Raw genomic sequence first — 24021 nt, 5'->3', positions numbered from 1 at the left:
CAGACGTGACCAAAGCAATTGAAATGATCAAGCCAAGCCCCATAGTTGTAACAACTCGTTTCTATATAATACTAAAAGACTTCCATACTATTTATTCTGTAATATGGAACCTCAGTAATATTTTCCGAAATCTGATCCCGTCATGAAGCATCGGAATTGCCTATTACAATACATTTGGTAGATACTGAACGTTAACGTACGATTGTTTGTTTGCTTCCACACGCTGAAAATTTAACACCGCTATCAATTATATAAATTTGCAAAGTTCACAAAGTGCATTCGTTGAATTTGTGATTAATCATATTTGCTGCGATTTGATCCGTCCACGAATCACCTGAAAATGTTCACTGAAATACAATCGGTGCAAACTAAACTTTTAACCTACATTATCGTAGCCTACTTCCGCGTGTGAAATAACAATTTCATAAATGACATATTATGTTAAAGAAGCTAAGGATAATAGTATTTCCGGGTAACAATATTTGGTAAAAAGTATTTCGGTTCATTCATTCGTGTATTTATGTGATAACTAGGTAAAATGTTGTTAAATGAGACATAAACTGTTAGTCTATCCATTTTCCGGTTGCCATAAATTGAGTTAGAACTATAAAAAAAAAAAATTCGTTTGAAGTCTATGTCGTACTATATCTGTATGTTTAAATACACTTTTTATGCAATAGCAAAACATAGTTTACCTTAGTATACCGAGTTAGCAGTAGGAATAAATACATAATGCAAATCGTCATCCTACCGCCACAAAATCATCTCTTTTAACGAGTGGCATGATCGCAGCGGCTGTTTTAGAAGCCGTTACACAGAAATTTACAATTCCGATTGTAACATCTCTTGAAAATCCTAGCCCCGCGCCTGAGTCAATGTTAAATGAGCCTCCCATATGGCACAGGCTAGGGCAGCAATCGAATATTGCGGCTCTTTGTTCTTGTAGCTCTGTGAATCAAGGGACCTACAGCAGGTTTTTGTTCGAAGCAGTAGGGATTCAAAGGAAGGGAAGCATGAAGCCAAATACTCCTCACTAGTTCATGTCGCAGCTACTACCAGAGTAGAAGGCGAACGCGATAAAAATGAGTCGCATTAAGGTGATTCAGATCTGTCAAAACAAACTTTTTTCTTTTGATTTTTTAACTTGTTTCAATTTCGTCGTATACCAAATTGTAGCATCATTTGTATTTTATAGGACTTCTATGTTATTCCACCATGAGTGGTTTAATAGTCAGCACTGCTGCTACGGGCCGTAACTATTCCAAATGTTGCTAAGCTAAGATTTGTTTAATTTGTTTAATAAGCTGTATAGTTCAGTAGATAGAAAATAGATCAGTGGGTTATTAGGTTTGAAATCTTTGTACTAGTATCTTTGTACAAGAAATATTTTGTAAGAGACAACGTCCATTGATTTCTGCGACATCAAAAAAGAAGATGACCTCACCAAACGGACATTGATAAGTAACATCAAACACTTTCTAATGCATATTATACTAAACAAATGGATTATTTGGAGAAAATAGTTCCACTGTTGTTTTCACCATTCCTAACGCTTCGTTCTGTGCTTTATCGAGAGTCTGAGTCTGAATTAGAAAGTATAAACTATAAAAGATGTAATATTGAGGTAGTCTGGGTTCCGTAGTAATAAATCAGACTTAACGATAAAATTTAGTACGGCATGCTGTTAGAAGTTTTTCTTCTGTTTTGTACTTAAAATCTGCGCATTTTTGGGTTTAAGGTTGTACTTATTAAATCATACTACAATTATGAATAAACACATATGTGAAATATGCTTAAAGCAGTTCTCATTAAAATGTATATTGACAAGACATCAGAGTTCAGCACACATCAAACGAAAACACAAATGTCATAAATGTGAGAAAATATTTATAAGGCCTGACAGTCTAAGGAGCCATTATAAGATTTCACAGACACAACAGAAATGGCGTCTTTCACAATCTTTAGAAGACAAAATAACAAATTCGCGTATTGTCAATTGTTGTTGAATTTCTCCATTCTCATTTGTATGTTTTGTTTTCAATAAACTAAAAATATGAAAATTCTAGATCAAATATTCGAATACAGACCCAGTCAGACTTTATAGATTATTGTCTATTGTCTACTTCCAAACACGCTTTATCAAATCGAAGATATATATACGTTATTGATACTATCTTTCCTCGAAGACCTGCTCATTCACTTCAATACTCACACCAAATATCCAAACCACATTCAGCCAGTTACTCATGTTACAACCGTAGAAACATATAAAAAGAATTTCGTAATTACTCAAGTTAATTTGAACTGTTGACTGTTATGACTTTCATAATCTTCATGGACATATAGTGGTATTTTGAGATAGACTTTTAGTATGCTTCATGATTTTGGTGTGATTATTCCCGCCATATATCTACATCCAAATGCCTGTTCCTATTATTATACATACATGTATCAAGTCTTGCGCCTTGGTGGAGATTTTCGCAGAACTGTGCGTTCTGTTTGTCGAACTCAAACGATGCTGTGCGATCATTGGCCACAAACGCTGAGCGCAATGACAGGAATGAATTTGGAACCTAAATTTCCAATTATTTCCATTCTGGTTACTATCTTACGTGTCAGCTTTGATCGTCTTTATCGCCAACTCAAAATAAAAAGTCAACAATATTTTTTCCACTGGCTCCGGGACTCCGTTGTCCATTTATGTTCCTATTTTTGTTTATGTTATGTTTGCGTTAAATGAAATTTTTTAAAATGTCGTCACTGCGTATCCGTCAATAATTCTAATAAAATTGACTTATTGGCATTTTTTACATATCCATATTAGTATATATATTCCTCTAGAAATCTTTGCAATGCTACTTCATTAAATACTTGTATTGATGTTTCAAATTTTACTAAACGGCTCACTAAAACTTGATATTCCCGCGACATTTGCGCTAATTACGCTTATTTAAACATTGAGACAATATCATAGCCCCTGAAAATGAATAAATAAAAAACATTTACCGAAAATATAACACTCAATTTTGATGTCTTCGTTTCTTAGTGAAAACTGTGCGCGGATTCTCGTGTGGTCGTCAGAAATTGTGCTTTGTGCAATGGAAAGTACTTTGTGTAAGGATCGATTCTTTGATCCAGCGGCGCGCGAGTGCCATATTCACGCCCCATGTTACCAGATATTCCCATAGTGAACTGTTATTTTATATTCAAATATTTTGCTAGCCCTACTCGGAAACCAATAAATAGTTATAACTATAGTTAACTTGATTGACCTCATGTTAACAAACTTGCATTTTATGTATTATGTAAATTCTAACGAAATCAGGACTTGGCTGGTAGTGTATTTAAGTTTCGTATCAATGTTTGCTGCCCGCAATGAATTTTGTCATGTGAAAGTTGCCTGCGAAACTAAAAAGATTGGGCAGGCCTGCCGTAGAGCATGATGCATCCAATATCATTACATTTCATATTTCAATAAGTGGTATATTATGCTCATTTTTCATGCCGCTGACTATATAATATAATCAAGTAAACATGTTTCCACTCATTTCAGCGTTGTGATGACATGGGATGATCTGGTCATTGAGCTCAACTGTCATATTTAATACCACACGCTGATCCTAAGCATTCATTCAGTCATTCCGTGTTGGCTGTTTGATTAGACAGTGAATGTTCGCGACTGGGTTATACATAGTGCGATGGGTGGTCATGTTGTTTGCGAACTAAAAGCAAAATACATATTATTAAACAGGTAATATATATTTGTGTTATCTTTATTGAATGATAATGCATGCTAAAATAAAACACACTTTCTGGAACACAGAATAGTTCGTTGTAATATACGTGAAATAAACAAAACCGTATTTGGATGCAAAATAATCTTCAACTCATTCGTATAAAAGAAATCATATCGGTATAACACTTATATAAGTTGAATTAAAAAAATGCAGAATTGCCACAATAATAACACGATCTAAATTGTGACAGCAATACTCTATGATAGTTGCGGATCGATGACATGCGAAGAAGTTTTATTCTGGAGAAGGGCAAGACAGAACATCCGTTGAAAAATCAATATCAAGCGTGCGAATGTTTGATTATTTCGTGATTGTTTTTCTTCGCATTGAAGCATGGGTGACCGCAGATAAAACTTAAGTTCATGATAATGAATCCAGGTATGGCAGGAAATAGACTTTATACAACATCATGACAATCATTTGAGAGTCTCAAAGAAATAAAAAAAGAATTTTTACTTTACGATAAGTCAACAAGTTCGACTTTAAGTTACCGGCACAACTTGCCGTCATATCAAGCAATCATTGTGGTATTTACCCTTCCATATTCAGCTAAAACCCGTTTTAGGATCCCCATATTGTTAGCATATATTTCCGACCAAAAAGATAGAAGCCAGTTAACATTTTAGTTTAGCCAAGCACATCATTCAACTTCTCTAATTGCCTCAACTAGCCATAACACTAGTCAATTCCGTGACATTGGTGATGTAACAATATGCCAAAAGATTTTTCTGATGAAACAACACAAAATGCGATTTTTTGATTACCCACCAGCAAAAGTGACGCGGGCCACAGATAATGAAGATGTGGGTCACATGCGGGCCTGGGTTTGGACCACCTGTATTAAGTAATTTCAATACTACATGATGAAATCAAGTTGTGGAAAAATTAATGAAATTTCTTTTACAGAGTAATTAAGATGAAAGTATATTAGTGTTATATAGAAACAAGTTGTTACCACTATGGGGATTGGCTTGATCATTTCGATTGCTTTGGTCACTTCTGTGCAAGGACAATCTGTGTTTAGTAAGTTGAATCATTCATGTTATTATTTTATATATGTCTTTGCTGCGGCGCATCGTCGGCTTTAGATTGCAATTTAAAATAAAATTCGTTAGAAGATTATCAGCTTTTTTACTGAGGAAAGAAATATTACTCACGGATGTCAGCAAACCAATCAATGTTTGGACTAGTGTTAGGCATCTTCTGATATCTACACTACATCAGCGGATCCATATTTAGCATTTGTGTGTTAATGGTAGCTCACTTTCCCCCTATCATTAATATACTATATCGCAATTGTTCCAGTTCTTGATCTGGGATAAAATTTCATTTTTTTCAATTTGCTCAATATTTTTAGACGCAGACGCATGCGATTCGTCACCTTGCAAACATGGGGGAACTTGTGAACTTTCGACTAAAGAGCCGTATTACACATGCGTTTGTCATCAAGAATATCAGGAAACTCAGTGTGAAGGTGAATAACATATATTGTCAATTATACCGAACCCAAATAGGAAAAACGATTTTTTTGCAAATTTGAGGCGATACATACAAGATATAACTTGATGATTATTCACATAAATCCTTAAAATATTTTACGCAATTTCTGAAATGTAGATGATTGGAAGATGATACGAGTGATAGCAATAACTTTATCTTTTTGTAATTGAATCTTGAAATCACACTCATATTATTATTCCGTATTCCCGAAGTTTGTGAACCAAGATGGCGGACACCGGAACGTAGTACGTGTACCAGGTTGGGTTATTCAACTCGTATTAATCGAAATTTTAGATTTTAAAATGATAACTTGGAAAGAGTGAGCTGATTTGAAACTAAAGGGAAATGAAAACTAAACATTTTGTCTTTCGCCAAAATCGAAAACACTTCACGCGGTAAATTTCAAGACTACAATTACGAAAATTTAAAACACTGTTTTCAACAAAATAGCAAACTAATTGCTAGTCTACGCTATTCATAGAATTGAATTAAATGTTTGTCATAATTCTAGATTTAAATCAACTAATTAATATCGCTCGCAGAATTTCGAGAACACGCTTTGGCAGAGAACACAATGTTGCCATCAAAGTATTGTTATTCCGTATATATATACCGGTATGTATACGATTCCATATTTATCGAAAGGGAGCGGAAAACTGATAAAATGAATTAATCAACTGGAAACCCCGCCCTCTGGTCCAGTTCCCAGTTCATGCAGGGTATGAAAATAGTTAACCATAGTTGTTTGTACCAGATGCATAGGCTTGATTGTGGAAGAAGCCATAACCGACAGAAGTTTGTGCAAATCATGCGACGACGGCAGGGTCCCAGCAATCTTCTCGCACATAATCATTCCTCACGGGATTCGAACCTGCGAACCTTCGCATATTAAGGTAGTCGGTATTTCTTTGTGAAGGCGGTGAATCCATGAAAGCAATATCTTTTAGTGCAAATTGCGTCGAAATGGCGTAAAATAAGTCTCCCTAAAACTTGTAAATGAATACCTGTTTGACAGAAACTGTTTTGAAAATTAATCTGACAAAAGTTGTCATTTCATTTCATTTTATGCAGAAAGAAAATTCATCAACAGCATTACAAACAACTGCAAATACCACGTCAACCATCGTGATAAAAAAACATTCGCCGAGACGAATTCAACTTGTAGCAGTCTTGGAGGAGCGATAGCAATGATGAAGACAGCAAGAATCCAAGACTTGGTTGAAAGTCAGGTAATAAAGCAGTATGGAGGCAGTGGATATCCAATTGGATTTTGGATTGGTGGATACAAAGATAATAATAGATGGATATGGGTTGATGATACAGACGTGCCTATGACAGGAGGATTTCAAAAATGGGGTGTAGAAAGCGATCACACTTCCATTACCAAGCGTAGTATGATTCTCAGTTCGTTTTACCGATCTAGGACCAATATGGGATGGTTTGCTAGAAAAAACTCTGGTAAAAACGGCTACATATGTGAAATATCAGGTATACGATTTATAATTTATTTTCAACACGTTGCTGTCACATGGTGCTCGTCATGTTCATATATTATTTTATGTAACTGATAAGAAATAGATATATTATATTTTCTACCGATAATTATTACTTCAAATGTTCAGGACAGACGGGTTAAAACAATAGTTTTTTAATCATTATTCATAGTGTACATCAGGGGTGGCCAATACGTCAATCGCGTCTGATGTTGAGTGAATTTAGTATAATACCTCAAAACAATGCCTTGAACCAGTTCCATGAAGCGGATGTTGCGTGTTTTAATTACACATATCGTCACGCTAATAACCGAATTGCGTAAGTCATTTTTAGCAGTTTTGAAAAAAAAACGTAAAAAACTTCCTAATGATATTGTTAGGCCATTGAGAGTCAATAATTTGCCATGGTTCAATTTTTTGATCGTAGCCGGATTTAGGTTAATTTGTATGACGCAGTTAAGTGACGTCATAATGGCGCACTGTGATTTAGGCAGAAATGTATCTATGACTTGGGGACGCAATTTTGCAACTTTACTATATGCACCAGTCCTGGAACCTAAACATTCCAAAAACGAATTTACTTTTCAGTATCTACAATGTCTTATCCCCAAAATAGCTAATCAGTTTCAATTACATTATTTTTTATGTTTAAAAATATATATTTCAATAATATAACACGTTCTGCACACCCACCGAAATAAGACTAAGATTAAATATAAAGAATAAAACAGCAATGCACCCAATATAAGGGCCAACCAAGGTGAATTGGACTCGGACAATGAATATCACAAGTGCACGCCTTTCTATACTGTAGTATAAATTGAAATTAATACGCGCTAAGCTAGAATCCGAGATGCAAAAACTCGAAAATACTTCGGCGAGGTTATTTTGCCTTTGTGACGTCACAATAGTCCTGCGGTAACAATGATAATTCATTATGACGAAACAATTACACAAATGTGCATGTTATACTAAATCTCCATTTTCATGGGTTTCGGAATTCTTAAAATAAAATCTGAGTTAACAAACAGGTGCGCAGCATTACATAAATACCTATTTTATAAAAAAAAACTCAAAATCGCCAAAAATGACTTACGCAATTCGGTTATTAGCGTGGCGATATAGTAATCGAGTCTGGGCAAGCTCGATAAAGCATATTATTATGTAACAAATGCAAGTTTCGCCGCTGCCAAGTTTCAAAAATGAACGTGCAAATATTGTGTGTCTTGACTGCCAAGTGATCCTACAATAACTTATGCAACATACGAAAGTAATTGTCTTGCTCTAACTGAAGAGTGATAAATTTTATTCGCAGCAAAATCAGTGGTACCAGAATGCCCAATTTGTTCCCAATTTAGAGCGAACGAAGAATCGGACTCGGAGAAAATTGTAATTACCGAAGTTTGAGCAGTTTGCTGTTCAGATTATACATGGATACTTGGCAGCGTATTATGGAAATTTCGCAGGTGTTTGATATGCTGGAAATTGTATGATTCGAATATTTAAATAAATATCGAAACATTTACTCCAGGTACAATCACATAATCACATTAACAAATTAAATGAAACATGTAAAATACAAATTTCTGGGGCGATCGGTATTCAGTTTGAAAACTCATAGGGTTTGGCTACTGTGGGTAGTAAAATGAATGGATGTTTACCTATCCAATCGGGCGTGCGTGGGATTGTACCTACATAACGACATATTTTGTATTTTACTCGTTTTAAAATCCACTAATAATCGATTGAAATATTTGTTCAGGATTACCAGGTAGTTTTGAAAATGTAAGTATATATAAATATTTGGCGGCATCATCCAAATTAGTTGAGCTAGTTTGACTGATAACTATCTTAAAACCGATCAGAATTCGAATCCTGAGTCTCTTCGCTGTAGTGGGGACGTGTATGGCCCGTAGTTCACGATCTATTCAAGTAAAAACAATTCCGACAATTCCATCACAATTCGAACTTATTTTTTGAAATATTATACATCATATTAAATGCTAAATATATCGAAAATATCTCGCTTTAGCCCTTTACCGAAACACTACCGATACCGAAAATTGGGGCTACATTGTCGATAGCAATAAATCGGTACATTATATACATTTCACACTATATGTCCTAATAGAAGGAGTTTGTCCACAGTTGTCCACTGTGTCACAAATCAGGAAATACAGAGGGATCTCCACTTAAATTATAAAATCCCGATTTTTTGTAAAACAATATAAAAAATATATTCCCAATTTCATTCGTTGTTTCGATCAGTTTCTTGATTTTTCCTTCTTAGTGGTGGTTGTGGAAAATACCATGACTTGTTCAAAATTTGGATTGAATTTGATCATCTCCAAATGTAACATTCTAATATACGAGTTAATGATTTGAATTTTTACAGTCGTTGACAGATGTTTGCTTTTTCCATGTCAAAATTTGGGAACTTGCACACCAATTGGTTGTCAAAGAAAGTGCGAATGCATGTGGGGTTATACGGGTGAAAATTGTGAAAATAGTAAGTTTCATCTTTTTTTGCAAATGTTTTCGGAATATCAAGGTTGGAACATTGAATTATAACTATTGTCCACCACCATTACATTGGTGCTACATGTTATTATGGTCTTAATCTTAAATCTTAATGGAATCCTCAATCTTAAAAAGATTGCAAGAATTTAATAAATACTCAGAAAGCGGATGGAAAAATGATAGTGAGGAAATACTGACGCGCCAGAATAACCGTTGCCTCATGCTTAAAAATATTTAGATTAATTCCCATCAAACATTTAAAAACAGGAATGGTATATCAGAACTTCCTGTTTTTTTTCTCAGTTAAAATCGAGCGTAACTCGATAACCTAGGACCTAGATGTTTAATATTGCTGCATATTTATCTAAATAATTGCCAATAAAATGTAAACTTATAATATTTAGAGAATTTCGTACTGTCTAGTCAATGAAACAATGTACAGAGAAAATATTATGTGCATAAACGCATATCACAATCTGTAATTGATAAATGGTATTGTCTTGAATTCAGGAATTTCGCAGATTTCTTGCCTCCAGTCTGGAATTTCAATTCAGTGGAATCGAGAAAATCACAAGATGGGAAGAGTGTATAAACTTCATCTGGAGGTGATTGAGTATTTTATATCTGAAAAAGTCATTGTTTAATATTTTGGACGTTCAACATTTTGAAAATTGGATTCGAGAAATTTGGAAATTATTTCGTTATTCAATTTAATACAGTTCTTGGTATTGAAATGTATCACAACTTACTATTTATTTTACTCATGGTTCTGGGTCATTCCTTTGATAACACTGTTTAGAAACTTCATTATTGCAAAAAATATGCAAAAAACAATTGATCAAAAAAAAGTTTTGCCTGTTTAAACAATGAGTTTGCTCTATTTTATATATTTATTTCGACGTTCAAGTTTTTTTTATTTGTTGATCACACTGGTGCATGTTAAAATAAAATTTATTAGGGTTCATTTCGATAAATATCCAAATACCATAATTAATAAATATTCTAGACTTCATTATACGCAAATAATGTGCCATCGTATTTTGTCATACAAGCAATATTAATTATATCTTTTACACAGGATTTGATGTCTAAGTCGAGCAAAGCAACAAACGTGCAAATCCTAGTGACTGATGAAGCATCAATAAATATCGGGAATGTATCCGAACCGACATCGATTCACTGCGTCTCAAGCACTCGTCTTTCCATATCACCCAATAAATATATCCTTGTGGATCTATGGGTAGCTCGGATTAGAATGTCTTTAAAATCCGTTGCTAAAGTCTATTACATCTTTGATGAATCAAAGTTCAAAGTCGAACTTGCTGACTTGTCGTAAAGTAAAACTTCTTTCTTATTTCTTTGAGGCTCTCAACGAATTGTCATGATGTTGTATGATGTCTATCTTATGACATATCTGGATTCATTATCACGAACTTAAGTTTTATCAGCGGTCACCCACGCTTCAATGCAAAGAAAAACAATGAGAAAATAATTAAACGTTCGCAAGTTTGATCTTGATTTTCCAACGGATGTTCTGTCTTATCCTTCCGCAGATCAAAACTTTTTCGTATGTCATTGACCCGTAGCTGCCATTGAGTATTGCTCTCACAAAATATATTATGCGATTATTTTGGGTGGCACTACTACATTTATTAATCCAACTCAGATAATTTCATATACAAATATGATTTTATTTCACGTGAATGAGGTAAAGATTTTTTTGCATCGAAATATTTTTTTCCTCATTCCGTGAATATTAAAACGCAGTAAAGTTTTTTTCTTTTTTTGTGCTTTCAAAAGTCTGTGTCTGTTGTATTTTGGCATACATCACCATTCAATAACGATTATACTTACATATGGTATCTGTGTGATAATATGTAATTTGCCTTTATTAAAAGTTCGAAGAAGATATTTTATTTATAGCCATGCAAGGATAAAAGTTCATTAATTCTGACCGAGGCAAATGATAATTCTACCCTAGAAGGGAATCTTCGGAATAATCTGAGAAGAAAATTATAGAGAATTTATCACCCCAATAAGAGAAGACATCTGAATTAATTTATAAAATTGATAAAGTCTTTACAACAACCGCGTTAGAAAATCCGTTTTTACTTTGCCTGGAAGCTTGTTGCAACACATTTTAAAAAAAGCGTAGTAATATTTTCACTAATTGGAGTACTGTACCACCCCCGTCGTTATATTTTGAATTAAAAAGCCTGTTTCTGTTTGTGTATACTGTATAGGAATTATTTTCAGCAAAATCACCTTAATATAAAATAGAATATATGTTGAAATACTTCATCCCCTCCTGAATATAAAATATTAACTCTTTATAGATATCGGTCATTATTAACATCGCTATATTTGAATGAATAGCTTTGTTTCTACTTGTCTATGGCCTGGTTCATGGGGATAATTTTAAACACAAAATGAGAAATGATACAATTTAACGTGAAAAATATTGCATAGCATACTACCTATTTTATTAACTTACACACGACAGTGCATGCCATCACATTATTACCCGTTCCAAATTTCCATCCGCCTCTCCAGTGCGCTTAAACGATTTATGTCATGTGATACGCTATGGCAAGAAATTTTTGGTCATATGGAGTCCCCCAAAGCATGATGAACATCCTTCTTCCATACCACCACAAATCTAAAGCAGTAGCTAGGGTTGCCAACTGTTATTTCAAATTGAGCTCTTCTGTCATTGTCCTTTTATAAGGGTTGCAAAGAACGCAGATTGGCCCCATTTTATAAGGCTTTTACTGTAATAGCTGCGAAACAATTTAAGTAAAACATCTTGCTTGCCAGGCCGAACGTTTCCACCAACTCTTTTGTTAATCCCACACAATTGTGGCTTAGAGAGGCCCAGTACAGTCTTGGCAGGAAAATAATCCTGGCTAACTTAGGGTCAATAGTCGGGCTTCATTGAGATTCTGTCAGCCTTTCTTTCATATATAGGTCACTCATGAGCGACAGCGGAGAACGTCCTCCAGCTGACATTGATTGGCAACGCGTACTCGTTCGACCTAATAGGGTTCATTTTAGTAACACAGAAAGAGAAATCTCTTATAGGACCGTCCGAAACGGGTTTATATTTGGACAACGCCAAATGGGAACCGGTTTTAAATATAATAAATCAAATAACCGGCTTCTAAAACTGGACAACACGTAACATACTTTAAGAGTGCAAGTTCTGCCTGAGCATGGCGTCTCAACTATCTAAAATCTTGAATAAAATCTGCTCGAGTCCTGTAAGTGTTTGTACTGAGGATATATTGAATCTACAACACTTACAGCGATCACCATACTCCTATAATCCTCAAAATATTCCAATTCTTTAGGTTTAAGGTGAAAAAAAAAAAGAAATGATTTTGGATAAGGAAGATCGCTGTGCGAATGCAGACGACTATAAAAACATAATTAAATCAGTTGCTTATTTTAACCAACATCTACTGGCAAGCGAGATGAAATACGGAAATATTATTCTGCACGATCAGGTTCTAAATTGGAAAAAGTTCCCTCTCTGGATATGACTTCCAAATGTAAAAAATCTTGCGTGCCTATTATTTTGCTGTGGTATAATATCTCATTGTCAACTAAACATCCTATAGTTACATAAAAACTGTATCCTCTAATATGCATAACAAATTCACTAAAAATATTACTTTCATAATACCTTTTATGTAATAAAGTATCTTAACATAGTAAACAAAGCATATTACAACGCCACATATACCAAATTTGCAGCCCTTTTTTCGTTTAATTTATTCTCTCACTTTTTTACTATTTTCTTTTTTCTTCTTCGTCACAGGTCTTTACTCTCTCTCATTTTCTTTCCAATTTCTCTACTTCTTATACCTGACATATCTCTCTCCTTTTTCCTTCTTACCTGGTCAAGGCGAAATACCCGCCACTATGGTGGGATGGTTCAATAAGTGTGCATTTCTTCGAACTCTTCTATGTAGCGGAATATATTTCGTTGAGGCCAGGAATTTCGTTCATTCTCTTTTATTTTTTCAGAAAAAAAAAAGAAATACCATCTGCAAGCATCCCCTGCAAGCAAGTAAGTATAAAAAAGTAAGTATCGGTGGGTTGAGGCCTGCCATACGAAGTAAAATAATAATGGTCAGATGTCTAAAAATTATTTCATTAGTAAAAATATTCCGATAAAGCTTAAACTTGCTGGTAAGGTTAAGTACCACATGAATGTTATATGGAGCTACTTTGGCGCCCTTTGGGCAGTGCTGTTTTACCGACTTGAGTTACTAGAAGAGTTACCCCAGCCCACACTCTGTCAACGGGCTAATCAACTATTTTACTCACTTTATAAACACCGGTTTATATTTCATAGAAACTTGGTTGCTCTGATAATATATAAACCTAAGAGGGTATATCCCACGCAAATGCAATACCAAGCACGGTCCAATTACAAAAACGAGAGTGGTCTAGAGTCACACGGGTGTGGTCTAGAGTCACACGGGTGTGGGCTGGCGTCACACGAGTGTGGGTTGGCGTTCTGATAATGTCAAACGGCAAGTTAGGGCTTCCTGAACGTCTACAACCAACCTAATAAATTACATATATTAATGTCTAAATCAGCACCAGAAACTTACGGCAATTGATGCCAATAAATGGCCTCATTTGCCGGGAAAGCAGACCAAAATTAGCTGAACAACAATTCACTGTTGCCAGACTTGAATTTCACAATCAGCCTTTATTTTCCCGCAATGGTTCGTGGAATTTCAACAACTAGTAAAAAAATCATTTTCGGGTGATTCGTGGACGGATCAAATTTCAGCAAACATTACTCATCATAAATTCAACTAATTTTATTAAGTCGATGTATATCGATGTCAACGAACGACCGAAAACACGTTTTAATTTTAATAGTCACGTTGATTAACTTCCTTTACAATAGATTAGAATAGATGGTGGATGGAAGGTGCATCGTCGAGCAGGTTCGAACGTTTCAAACAAAGAAGAATTTGTGAGTTACGGATTCTGCACAAATCGCTTCGAAATACCAAGAGATATTCATTCGCTGGATTGCTACATTATTGTTGTTAGTTGTAATATTTAAGGTCGTCCAACGTTTTTGTATAATTGACCACAGCTAGAGAGAATATTTGCCCTTTATGCAGTTTATTTATCATTATTTTGTACTTAATGTGAATTAAGGTGGTGCTAAATTTCCAGCGTGTGAAAGCAAACAAACGTACGTTAACGTTCAGTACGTACCAAATACATTGTGATAGGCCAGGGTGGTCTACTCTAAGCGAAGGCACAAAGTTATTTTTGCATTGTTCGCGGGCCACAATTGTACCAAGAATACGTAAGCAGTCTAAAACAAAACAAATTCTTTTCTTGTGCAAACATATTGACATTATTTAATATTTATCAAGCTAAAACATGCAAAAACCACCAAAAAAACTCACTAAAACGAGAAAAAGTCTTTCTATATCTACATTTAGCGTAAGATTCCAGGTGCTTCCGCAAATGTATGTGCTTTCGTACATCGATAAGATTCTTACAGCAAAATCGCTAACTTTGAAAATGCTCATTGCTCATAAGATTCTTAAATGCCGTTTTATATTATATTATTTTGTTAACTTGTCGACATATCAAGCAATCGTTGTGGTATTTCCCCTCCCATATCCAGTTAAAAATCCGTTTTAAGATCCCTATATTGTTAGCATATATTTCCGACCAAAAAGATAGAAGCCAGTTAACATTTTAGACTAGCCAAGCCCATCATTCAACTTCACTAATTGCCTCAACTAGCCATACCACTAGTCAATTCAGTGACATTGGTGATGTAACAATATGCCAAAAGATTTTTCTGATGAAATAACACAAAATGCGATTGTTTGATTACCCACCAGCAAAAGTGACGCGGGCCACAGATAATGAAGATGTGGGTCACATGCGGGCCTGGGTTTGGACCACCTGTATTAAGTAATTTCAATACTACATGATGGAATCAAGTTGTGGAAAAATTAATGAAATTTCTTTTACAGAGTAATTAAGATGAAAGTATATTAGTGTTATATAGAAAGAAAGAAAGTTACCACTATGGGAATTGGCTTGATCATTTTGCTTGCTTTGGTGACTTCGGTGCGAGGAGAATCTCTGAATAGTAAGTAAAATTCATATTGTCATTTTATATCGTGTTATATGGTTATTTCTGCTGCGCATCGTATGATTAAGATTGCAATCTGAAATAAACTTCACTAGATTTCTGCTTTTATATTGTAGGGAAGAAATATTGTTTACACAGGGCAGCATACCAACCAATGTTTGGCTTATGTTTCCTTGTAGTTCTCCAAGTCACAGTTCAATCTGCATCTGGTGATATCTACACAGCATCAGTGGATCCACATTCAGCTTTTACGTATCGATGGTATCTCATAATTGCTCTAACAATAATATACTGTTTAGCAATTGTTCCTGTTATTATTCTGAGATAAAATTTCATATTATATTTTCAGACACGTGCGACATGTCACCTTGCAAAAACGAGGGAACTTGTCAAAATTCGAATGAAGAGCCGCATTACACGTGCGCTTGTCGGCCAGAATATCAGGGAACTCAGTGTGAAAGTACGTAATATATATTGTCAAATGTACTCAAACCAAACATTAAATAAAATTTTCCTGAACAGTTAAAACAAATTTTAGACGATATATTGGGTATTTTGTGTTGTTTTACTGATTTTTAGTCTCGAAGCATTTGTTTGCATCAAGCATAACTTGATTATTAATTTACAAAAATCCTTGAAATTTTTACGTAATTTCTAGGAAAACATAGCTGATTAGAATCCACTGAGATACGAATGACAGCACAAACGATATCTGATATTTGTACTCGAATCTTGAAAATCACACTCATATTATTTATTATCGAGAAATCCACATTCATACTCTACAGTCTACACTCTAGACTATCCCAGAATCACGCTCAGAATAATAGATTAAAATATGATAAATAAACTTGTAACCATTGAGCCGATTTAACCTGAAGAAAATGAAAAATAGAAATTTCGCGCTTCACGAAAACCGAAAAACTCTTTTAACGTGATAACTTTTGAGACTACAGTCACATAGAGCCCCATGCCAGGAAAACCAACTATTTTCAACAAATCAGCAAACTAATACCTCTGCTCTATTTACAGAATTTAAATAAAGCGTCTTTCATAATTCTAAATTGAAATCAACCAAAAGAACGCGCTTTGGCATATTGAGTGTCAAAGGACAAAATGTTGTCATACATCAATTTCCTATTATGTCACATATTATTAGAGATCTTGAATCCGTGCTCTGTTGGCCAGAACACTGTATATACGCGCGGTGTAACAAAATTTGTAGCCTATGATTATGAGCAGAATTTTTTTTCGTTCATTTGAAATTTTGGTTGATCTCATTCTAAAACCAAGAAGCGTTTTGTTCGGCAAGGCAGTGAGTCAACATATCAAATTCGTTCAAAATTTTTTAAGTGAGGTCGGTGAACTTATGGCTACAAAACCTTTTAGAGCGAATTGCGTCAAAATTGCATAAAATAAATCATTTGAACACTTGTAAATAAATAACTGTTTTGAAATTAAAGAAAAATCTAAAAATTTAAATTTATTAACAAAATAGATGAAAGTTACCGTTTTATTTCATTTTATGCAGAAAGAATGTTCATCACCAGCTTTACAAACAACTGCAAATATCACGTCAACATTCATGAAAAAATATCATTTGATGAGACGAATTCAACGTGTAGCAGTCTTGGAGGGGCGATAGCTATGATGAAAACAACAGAAATTCGGGACTTTGTCGAAAGTCAGATAATAAATCAGTATGGACTTTCAGGAATGGTAATTGATTTTCGAATTGGTGGATACACAGTTAATAATAGATGGATATGGGTTGATGGTACAGACGTGCCAACAACAGGAAAAGATTCCAAATGGGCTTCAAAACAACACACTTCCACGGGCACTATGGTACTTAGTTCGTACCACAGCAATAGAGAAAATATGAGATGGTTTGCTAATAATGACAACAATATGAAAAAGGGCTACATATGTGAGATATCAGGTACGATTTACAGTTTTGTCCCAACACGTCGCTCTCACATGGTGCTCGTCAGGTTCATATAATATTTTATGTAACTGATAACAAATATACACATTATATATATTTCACATTATATGTCTTAATAAAAATGATTTTTACAAACGAGTGTGTAATATAGCATGTTTTTCTCACATTCTCAGCAACGAATTTTAATTTAGGAGCGGGATAATAATTTGTTTTTATTGTACATCCATCTCGTGCCCGAATGATATATATAATTCCCCATAGAAAAACATCAATTTTGATTTGCATATTATATTATTTACACCCTTTGCAATTATTCGGTCTTGTTCAAATGTAGAAAACTAAGCACAAAAACGAACCTTGATAACAAAAAATTGAATTGAATTTGATCATTTTCGAATGCAATATTCCAAAATACGAGTTAATGATTTGAATTTTTGCAGTCATTGACAGATGTTTGCTATTTCCATGTCATAATTCGGGAACTTGCACACAAATTGGTTGTCAAAGAAATTGCAAATGCACGTGGGGTTATACGGGAGAAAGTTGTGAAAATAGTAAGTTTCATCTTTATTTTTGCAAAGGATTTCAGAATATCAAGGTTACAACATTAATTAAATTATAACTGTGGTCCGCCAGTATCAGCCAGTTTGTTATTGGTGCTACCTATTATGCGATAATTGACTGTTATCTCAACAATTGTAATTACAAGTAATTTACTCATTTACGTTCTTGTAAATATAAATTTTGTGTGAAGTTTCGAGGACTTAAACCAGAGGAACCGATTAACCCTGACCTAATGCCTAATCCTCAATCTTGATTTAACCACCTTAATCTTAAAAAAGATACAGAGAATTTATCAAATAGTTTGAATAATAAAAAAAATTGTGGGAGTACATTCACCTGCCGAAGCAACACTTGCTTGAAAATAATTGGAATACCTCCTATCACAAATTTCAAAAACAAGAAATTCAAATATTTTCCACTCACTCATTTTCACGTTTTTCTCAAATCAATTTGAGCGTAACTCGATAACCTAGATGTTTAATATTGCTGTACACTATAAGTAACATCGAATGAAACAATAAACTTATATTATTTGTTATAATGCCGTACTACCTAGTCAATAGGACAATGCACAAAAAAATACAATGTGCATAAAACCTTTCACGGTCTGAAATTGGTAAATGTATTTTGTAATACAGGAATTTCACAGATTTCTTGCTTTCAGTCTGGAATTTCAATTAGGTGGACTCAAGAAAATCACAAGATGGGAAGAGTGTATACACTTCACTTGGAAGTGATTGAGTATTTTATTCCTGGAAATGTCATTTGTTTGACCATCTTGAAAATTTAAATCTAATTATTTCGATTTAATGAAATTATGTCGGTAACAGATTGTATACAGTTCTTGTTATCATCATTTATCTTGCGCTCATCATTTATTTTATTAATATTTCTGATCCAATTCTGGATAACAGTGTTCATGAACTTTGAAACTGAAAGTAACACCTCATAGTTAGGTTCATTTGTTTTCTTATTAACATCAAGTTCATCTCGATAAATATTTAAACAACACAATTCATGAATATTATAGACTTCATTAAAGACAAATAAATTGCCAACGACATACACGCTAGAATCATTATTCGTCGTACGTAATAATTACTTATAATGATCTTCTACTCAGGATTTGATGTCTGTGACGACCAAAGCAACAAACGTGCAAATCCTAGTGACTGATGAGGCATCAATTAATATCGGGAATGTATCCGAACCGACACCGATTCACTGCGTCTCAAGCACTCGTCTATCCATATCACCCAATAAATATATCCTTGTGGATCTATGGGTAGCTCGGATTCGAATGTCTTTGAAATCCGTTGCTAAAGTATATTACATCTTTGATGAATCAAAGTTCAAAGTCGAACTTGTTGACTTGTCATAAACTTCTTTTTTATTTCTCTGAGTCTTTCAAAGGATTGTCAAGATGTTGTATATATAAAGTCTATCTCATGACATATCTGGATTCATTGTCACGAACTTAAGTTTTATCTGCGGTTACCCATGCTTCAATTTGATGAGGACATGGGAAACATTCGCACGCTTGATCTTGATTTTTCAACGGATGTTCTGTCTTATCCTTCTCCACCATAAAACTACTTCGCATCCCATTGATCCAAAACTGTCATAGAGTATTGCTGTCACTATTTAGATTATGTTATTATGGTGGCACTTCTGTATTTTTAATCTAACTCAGATAAGTATATATATATATATATAATTAGATTTCTTTAACATGAATGAGTTAAAGATTCTGTTGCATCGAATTATCTTTTTGTCTATATTATAACGCACTGGAATTTTTTTCTTGTGCTTTCGAAAATGTTTTATTTTTTTTTTTACAAACACATGTTCGAAAGCACACGAAAAAAGTACAGTAGTAATACTACTGTAATACCTTTATTTAAAAGTACGAAGTATTTATTTTTAGCCATACAACGGATAAAAGTTCATCAGTTATGAGGCAAACAAATGATCATTCTACTCTAGAAGATAATTTACAAAATATTCTAAGATAAAATTAATGAGAATTTATCTCCACAATAAGAGAAGAAGACATCTAAATTAATTCATAAAATTGATAATTTTAAATACAATAAGGGAAATGATACAATTTAAATACATACAAAGTAATCTACTGTAATCATGTTATATGTTATGGCAAGAAACATAGGATCATATAGAGTAGTGGCCGACAATCTGTGGACTCCACCGCAATCGAGGGCCGTATTTTCTAGTGGGCCTCCAATATATTTCAATTACGGCTATGATATACAAAAAAGTTCTATAAATTCCACATTATATATAAATTTTTTGCCAAATGTTTTTTTGTATATCAAACGTTCATACATTTAAACTATAGTAACGGCATTGCAACTATTCTGGTACGTTCATTTTTGCGTATCCGGGCATTGTATTACAAAAGCTAATGACTGGTTTCTTTGCGTTCGGTTGTTCGGTCTCTGCACCGCCACATGTACCGTTCGCAATAATTTTAATTACAAATTAAATACCCCCTAACTAGGGTTACCATATTTTTTTCACTTCAAAGCGGGACGCCTCCTGTAACTTTACAGTTTCCGATATTTTTTACATATGCCTACATTTAAGCCTACATTAAGCATATTGTCATCGTGAGCTCATGCGCATATTCTCTGTCTAAATAACGGGTTCAGTTCGAAAAATAGAAAGAAGTAGACGCTAACGATACAAATGATCCGATTTTATGTTTTTTATGGGGGCTCCCGAAGTATGCGAACCAAGATGGCGGACATCGGAATGTAATATGTGTATAGGTTAGGGTTAGGCCATAATTTTAGGTATAAATACTACGGGAGGCTCTTGGCTAGTCTTGAAATAGACAATGAAATGAAATAGTCTGTCGTTTTCAAGCATTGAGAATTTACTTAATTGCCCAAGCATGCTTTTCTGTAGATAACATCTTCAAAAAAAAACATTTAATGTTACATTCACGTGAACGTCAGAACAGGACCAATTAGAATTGATTTTACATGTGATACGTTCGCTAACAATGTTAGCGGGAAACAACGATACAAACAAAATAACGCATTCACCTCCAGTAAGTACGCTAGCGTTGCGCGATACCCGTAACAACAGTAACGAGAACATGTTCGTGTATTATGCTTAGGGTTACCATATTTTTTTTACTTCAAATCGGGACGTCTACAAAGACACGACCCTTTAGCTGTGATCCTGTAACTTCACAGTTTCAAAGTTTACTACATAGGCCTACATTTGAAGCCATCCCGGCTGTCTTCATTGACCATATCGTCATCGAAAGTTCATGCGCATATTCTCTGTCTAAATATCGGTTTCAGTTTGAAAAATAGAAAGAATGAAGAAGAAAGAATATTATGCCGTTTTCAAGCATTGAGAGTTTACTTATTTGCCCCAGAATGCTTTTCTGTAGATAACACCTACAAAAAGACGATGTTGAATGTTACATTCACGTGAACGTCCAAACAGGACCAATTCGCTAGCAATGTTAGCGAGAACAAACAAAATAACGCATTCACCTTCAGTAAGTAGGCTAGCTACACAGCAACAACGGTAACGAGAACATGTTCGTGTATTATGCTGGATGATTGAACGCCGAATTGGGACTTTTGGCTGACTTTTCGGGACGTCGGGACAATACGCTAAAAAGCGGGATTGTCCCGCCTAAAGCGGGACGTATGGTAAGCCTACCCCTAACGAGTGTATTACGTGTTATTTTCCAACAATATTGTTGGTCCTTGAATCGTATTCCAATTCACTATTTGGGCCTCACATAAAAAAATTTGCCGCCCGCTTGATATAGGTTCTCCAACCGCTTGATGAAGATCTTTTTATCAGTGCTGTATACGCTCGGTATAGATGCAAATACGAACAGATGAGGTGGGTTGAAACTACTTCGGCGTTGTGGCGTATTGTACTAAGTGTTAAGTATATTATTACCCTTCGTCGGTTCGTAAGTTCTCAACCCGTTGCGTGTTATTGGCTTATTAAGCCGTCTTATTGACTCTACTTTTCCTCGGGAAATATATGTAAATTCCATCCTACCTAGAAGCACTCTATTAAACAAATACATCGTAGCCGAGTTCAGTCGATCGAAACTTTGTCATATACTCAGCCTTTGATGCGTATGGATGCTTCCCCGAGCATCGATTTCCTGCTTATTTCTGCAACAGTTACCAATCAGCAAAAAGTCAACAATGACCTTACAATGTCAATTTCAGACACTTCCTTCTCTCGGACAGGTATTCAAGATAACAGTGATGATGGTAAGGTATACAAAACTGTTGTAGTTCATACTGTAGACGAAGTATGTAAATAAAGAAATCAGAGTGTGATGTATAATATATACAGAACAAAAAATCGATCAGCATTCATGGAGCACTTCTAAGCGACGTATACCAACATTGATGCAGATACAGAAAGGGTTTTCCATAAAAACCTAAAAGCAGAAATCCGATGTGGATTCCAATTCAACCATTCGACTTCCCATGCCATCCTATATTTAATTTCATATTTCATTGAAAAAACTGATAATAGAAGGAGTTTGCCTGTTGTGTCTTCCTGGATCTAAAAACAGCAGTTTCACACTGCCATAGTGTTCACTACTGGCCAACTTTTTTGCAAAAGTTTTGAGGCACTTTCGTATTTTTTTAGAGAAGGCGAAATTGCAATTTTTTTTGGTTTTCGAAGGGAGAATTTTCAAAGTAGCCAATAACTTGCATAATGCAAGTTTGAAGTTTTACAACTAAGCTGCGTGCGATTAATTCAATAACTCAATTTTGCATTACATAACGATATTTGCTGAAATTATAAGCTATGTGGTGCAGACATGGGAGATTGTTTATAATAATTTCTTGTTTATAATATGATATTACATACAAGCACTCCGATTCCACTACTCTTGCAAAAATGCTCAATGGCATCCACCAGATGTAGGGATACGACGTGCGTTTCTATGAAAGAGAGTCATGTAACCGAAGTTCACGATTTGTTAGTGCAAAAATATCTTACTGAAAATATATAAATCGAAAGTTAAAATTTGTAAACTCCTCGTTCCTTTCTTAGTAAATTTATTGGCCATTCAGAAAGTTTTGATACGTGACACGATTTTGTTTGGTAATGAAATATAAATTTAGGCCTTTTTTGGCCATTGTCTCTGCTAACAAACTATCGATAACCCAAGTTCCAACATCAAAAAATGAACAAAGTTATTAAATAAACACGGTTTCTCAATGAAGAATGGCTAATTGTATCAGAAGCGAAAGAATGTGGCCTGAAAATATATCACAAAAGAATATTTATTTCGAGGTTGACGGAAAGACTTAATGATAACGATTGCCGAATCAGCGAAAGAAACAAGTGTGAATTGTCGATTGTGATCCAATGAGTGAAAAGACATATGAACAATTATATCGCGACTAGACGTCTGATATCTGAGAATCTTACTTTTCTTACAACAATAATTTTCGGTATCTTATCGTTTATTTGGGCGAATAAGGAATATTTATTCCAATTCGCGACACGCTCAAAAGTATTTGGGGATCACCAGCATATCTTTTGTTCATTTTTTATATTCATGTTTTCAAGAATTACCAATGTTGTATTTCGCGTACGTTCACGAAAGAAAACTCATTCTTGTCATTGTTCCTATCAGTGTAATGTATGGAAACGCGCAAGTGGCATCGGTGCATATATTTCATACTGGGTCTGCGGCATTTCAGGGAATGCTATAGTATTCGTTTTCTTGTCGGCGAATATCCAATATTTAGCTCATGTATGAAACAATGAAGATTGAACAACGCAATTTGGTTACCGCCAGATTGAATCACTGATTCCGCAATTATTATAATAGTTAAAACCATTGCAAAGAAATTTAGAATAGTCTTTATAAATGTCGCAGATTGATAACCGCTTTTATATTAGAGCACAATGACCACCGATCGACAGGAAAAAGTCTTTTACACACGAAAAGTGGTCAAAAGGCATTTGACATCGTGTGTGCTTTTCAATTATATTACAATTCGATTCGATTATTCG

The 24021-nt window shown here is 34.6% G+C and overlaps 1 protein-coding gene across 1 annotated transcript; it reads left to right on the top strand.

Moving 5' to 3' along the window:
- The first annotated feature begins 4712 nt into the window (after positions 1-4712).
- Positions 4713-11462, top strand: LOC120335982 (fibropellin-1-like). Its single transcript, XM_039403593.2, has 6 exons — positions 4713-4820; positions 5155-5271; positions 6369-6785; positions 9186-9299; positions 9821-9915; positions 10389-11462. The coding sequence occupies exons 1-6, from the start codon at positions 4757-4759 to the stop codon at positions 10644-10646; spliced, it is 1065 nt and encodes a 354-aa protein (XP_039259527.2). The 5' UTR covers positions 4713-4756; the 3' UTR covers positions 10647-11462.
- Positions 11463-24021: the final 12559 nt, after the last annotated feature.

Source organism: Styela clava, chromosome 2 (genome assembly GCF_964204865.1).
Source record: "Styela clava chromosome 2, kaStyClav1.hap1.2, whole genome shotgun sequence".
NCBI lineage: Eukaryota > Metazoa > Chordata > Ascidiacea > Stolidobranchia > Styelidae > Styela > Styela clava.
This window is presented reverse-complemented; position numbering and strand designations above follow the sequence as displayed.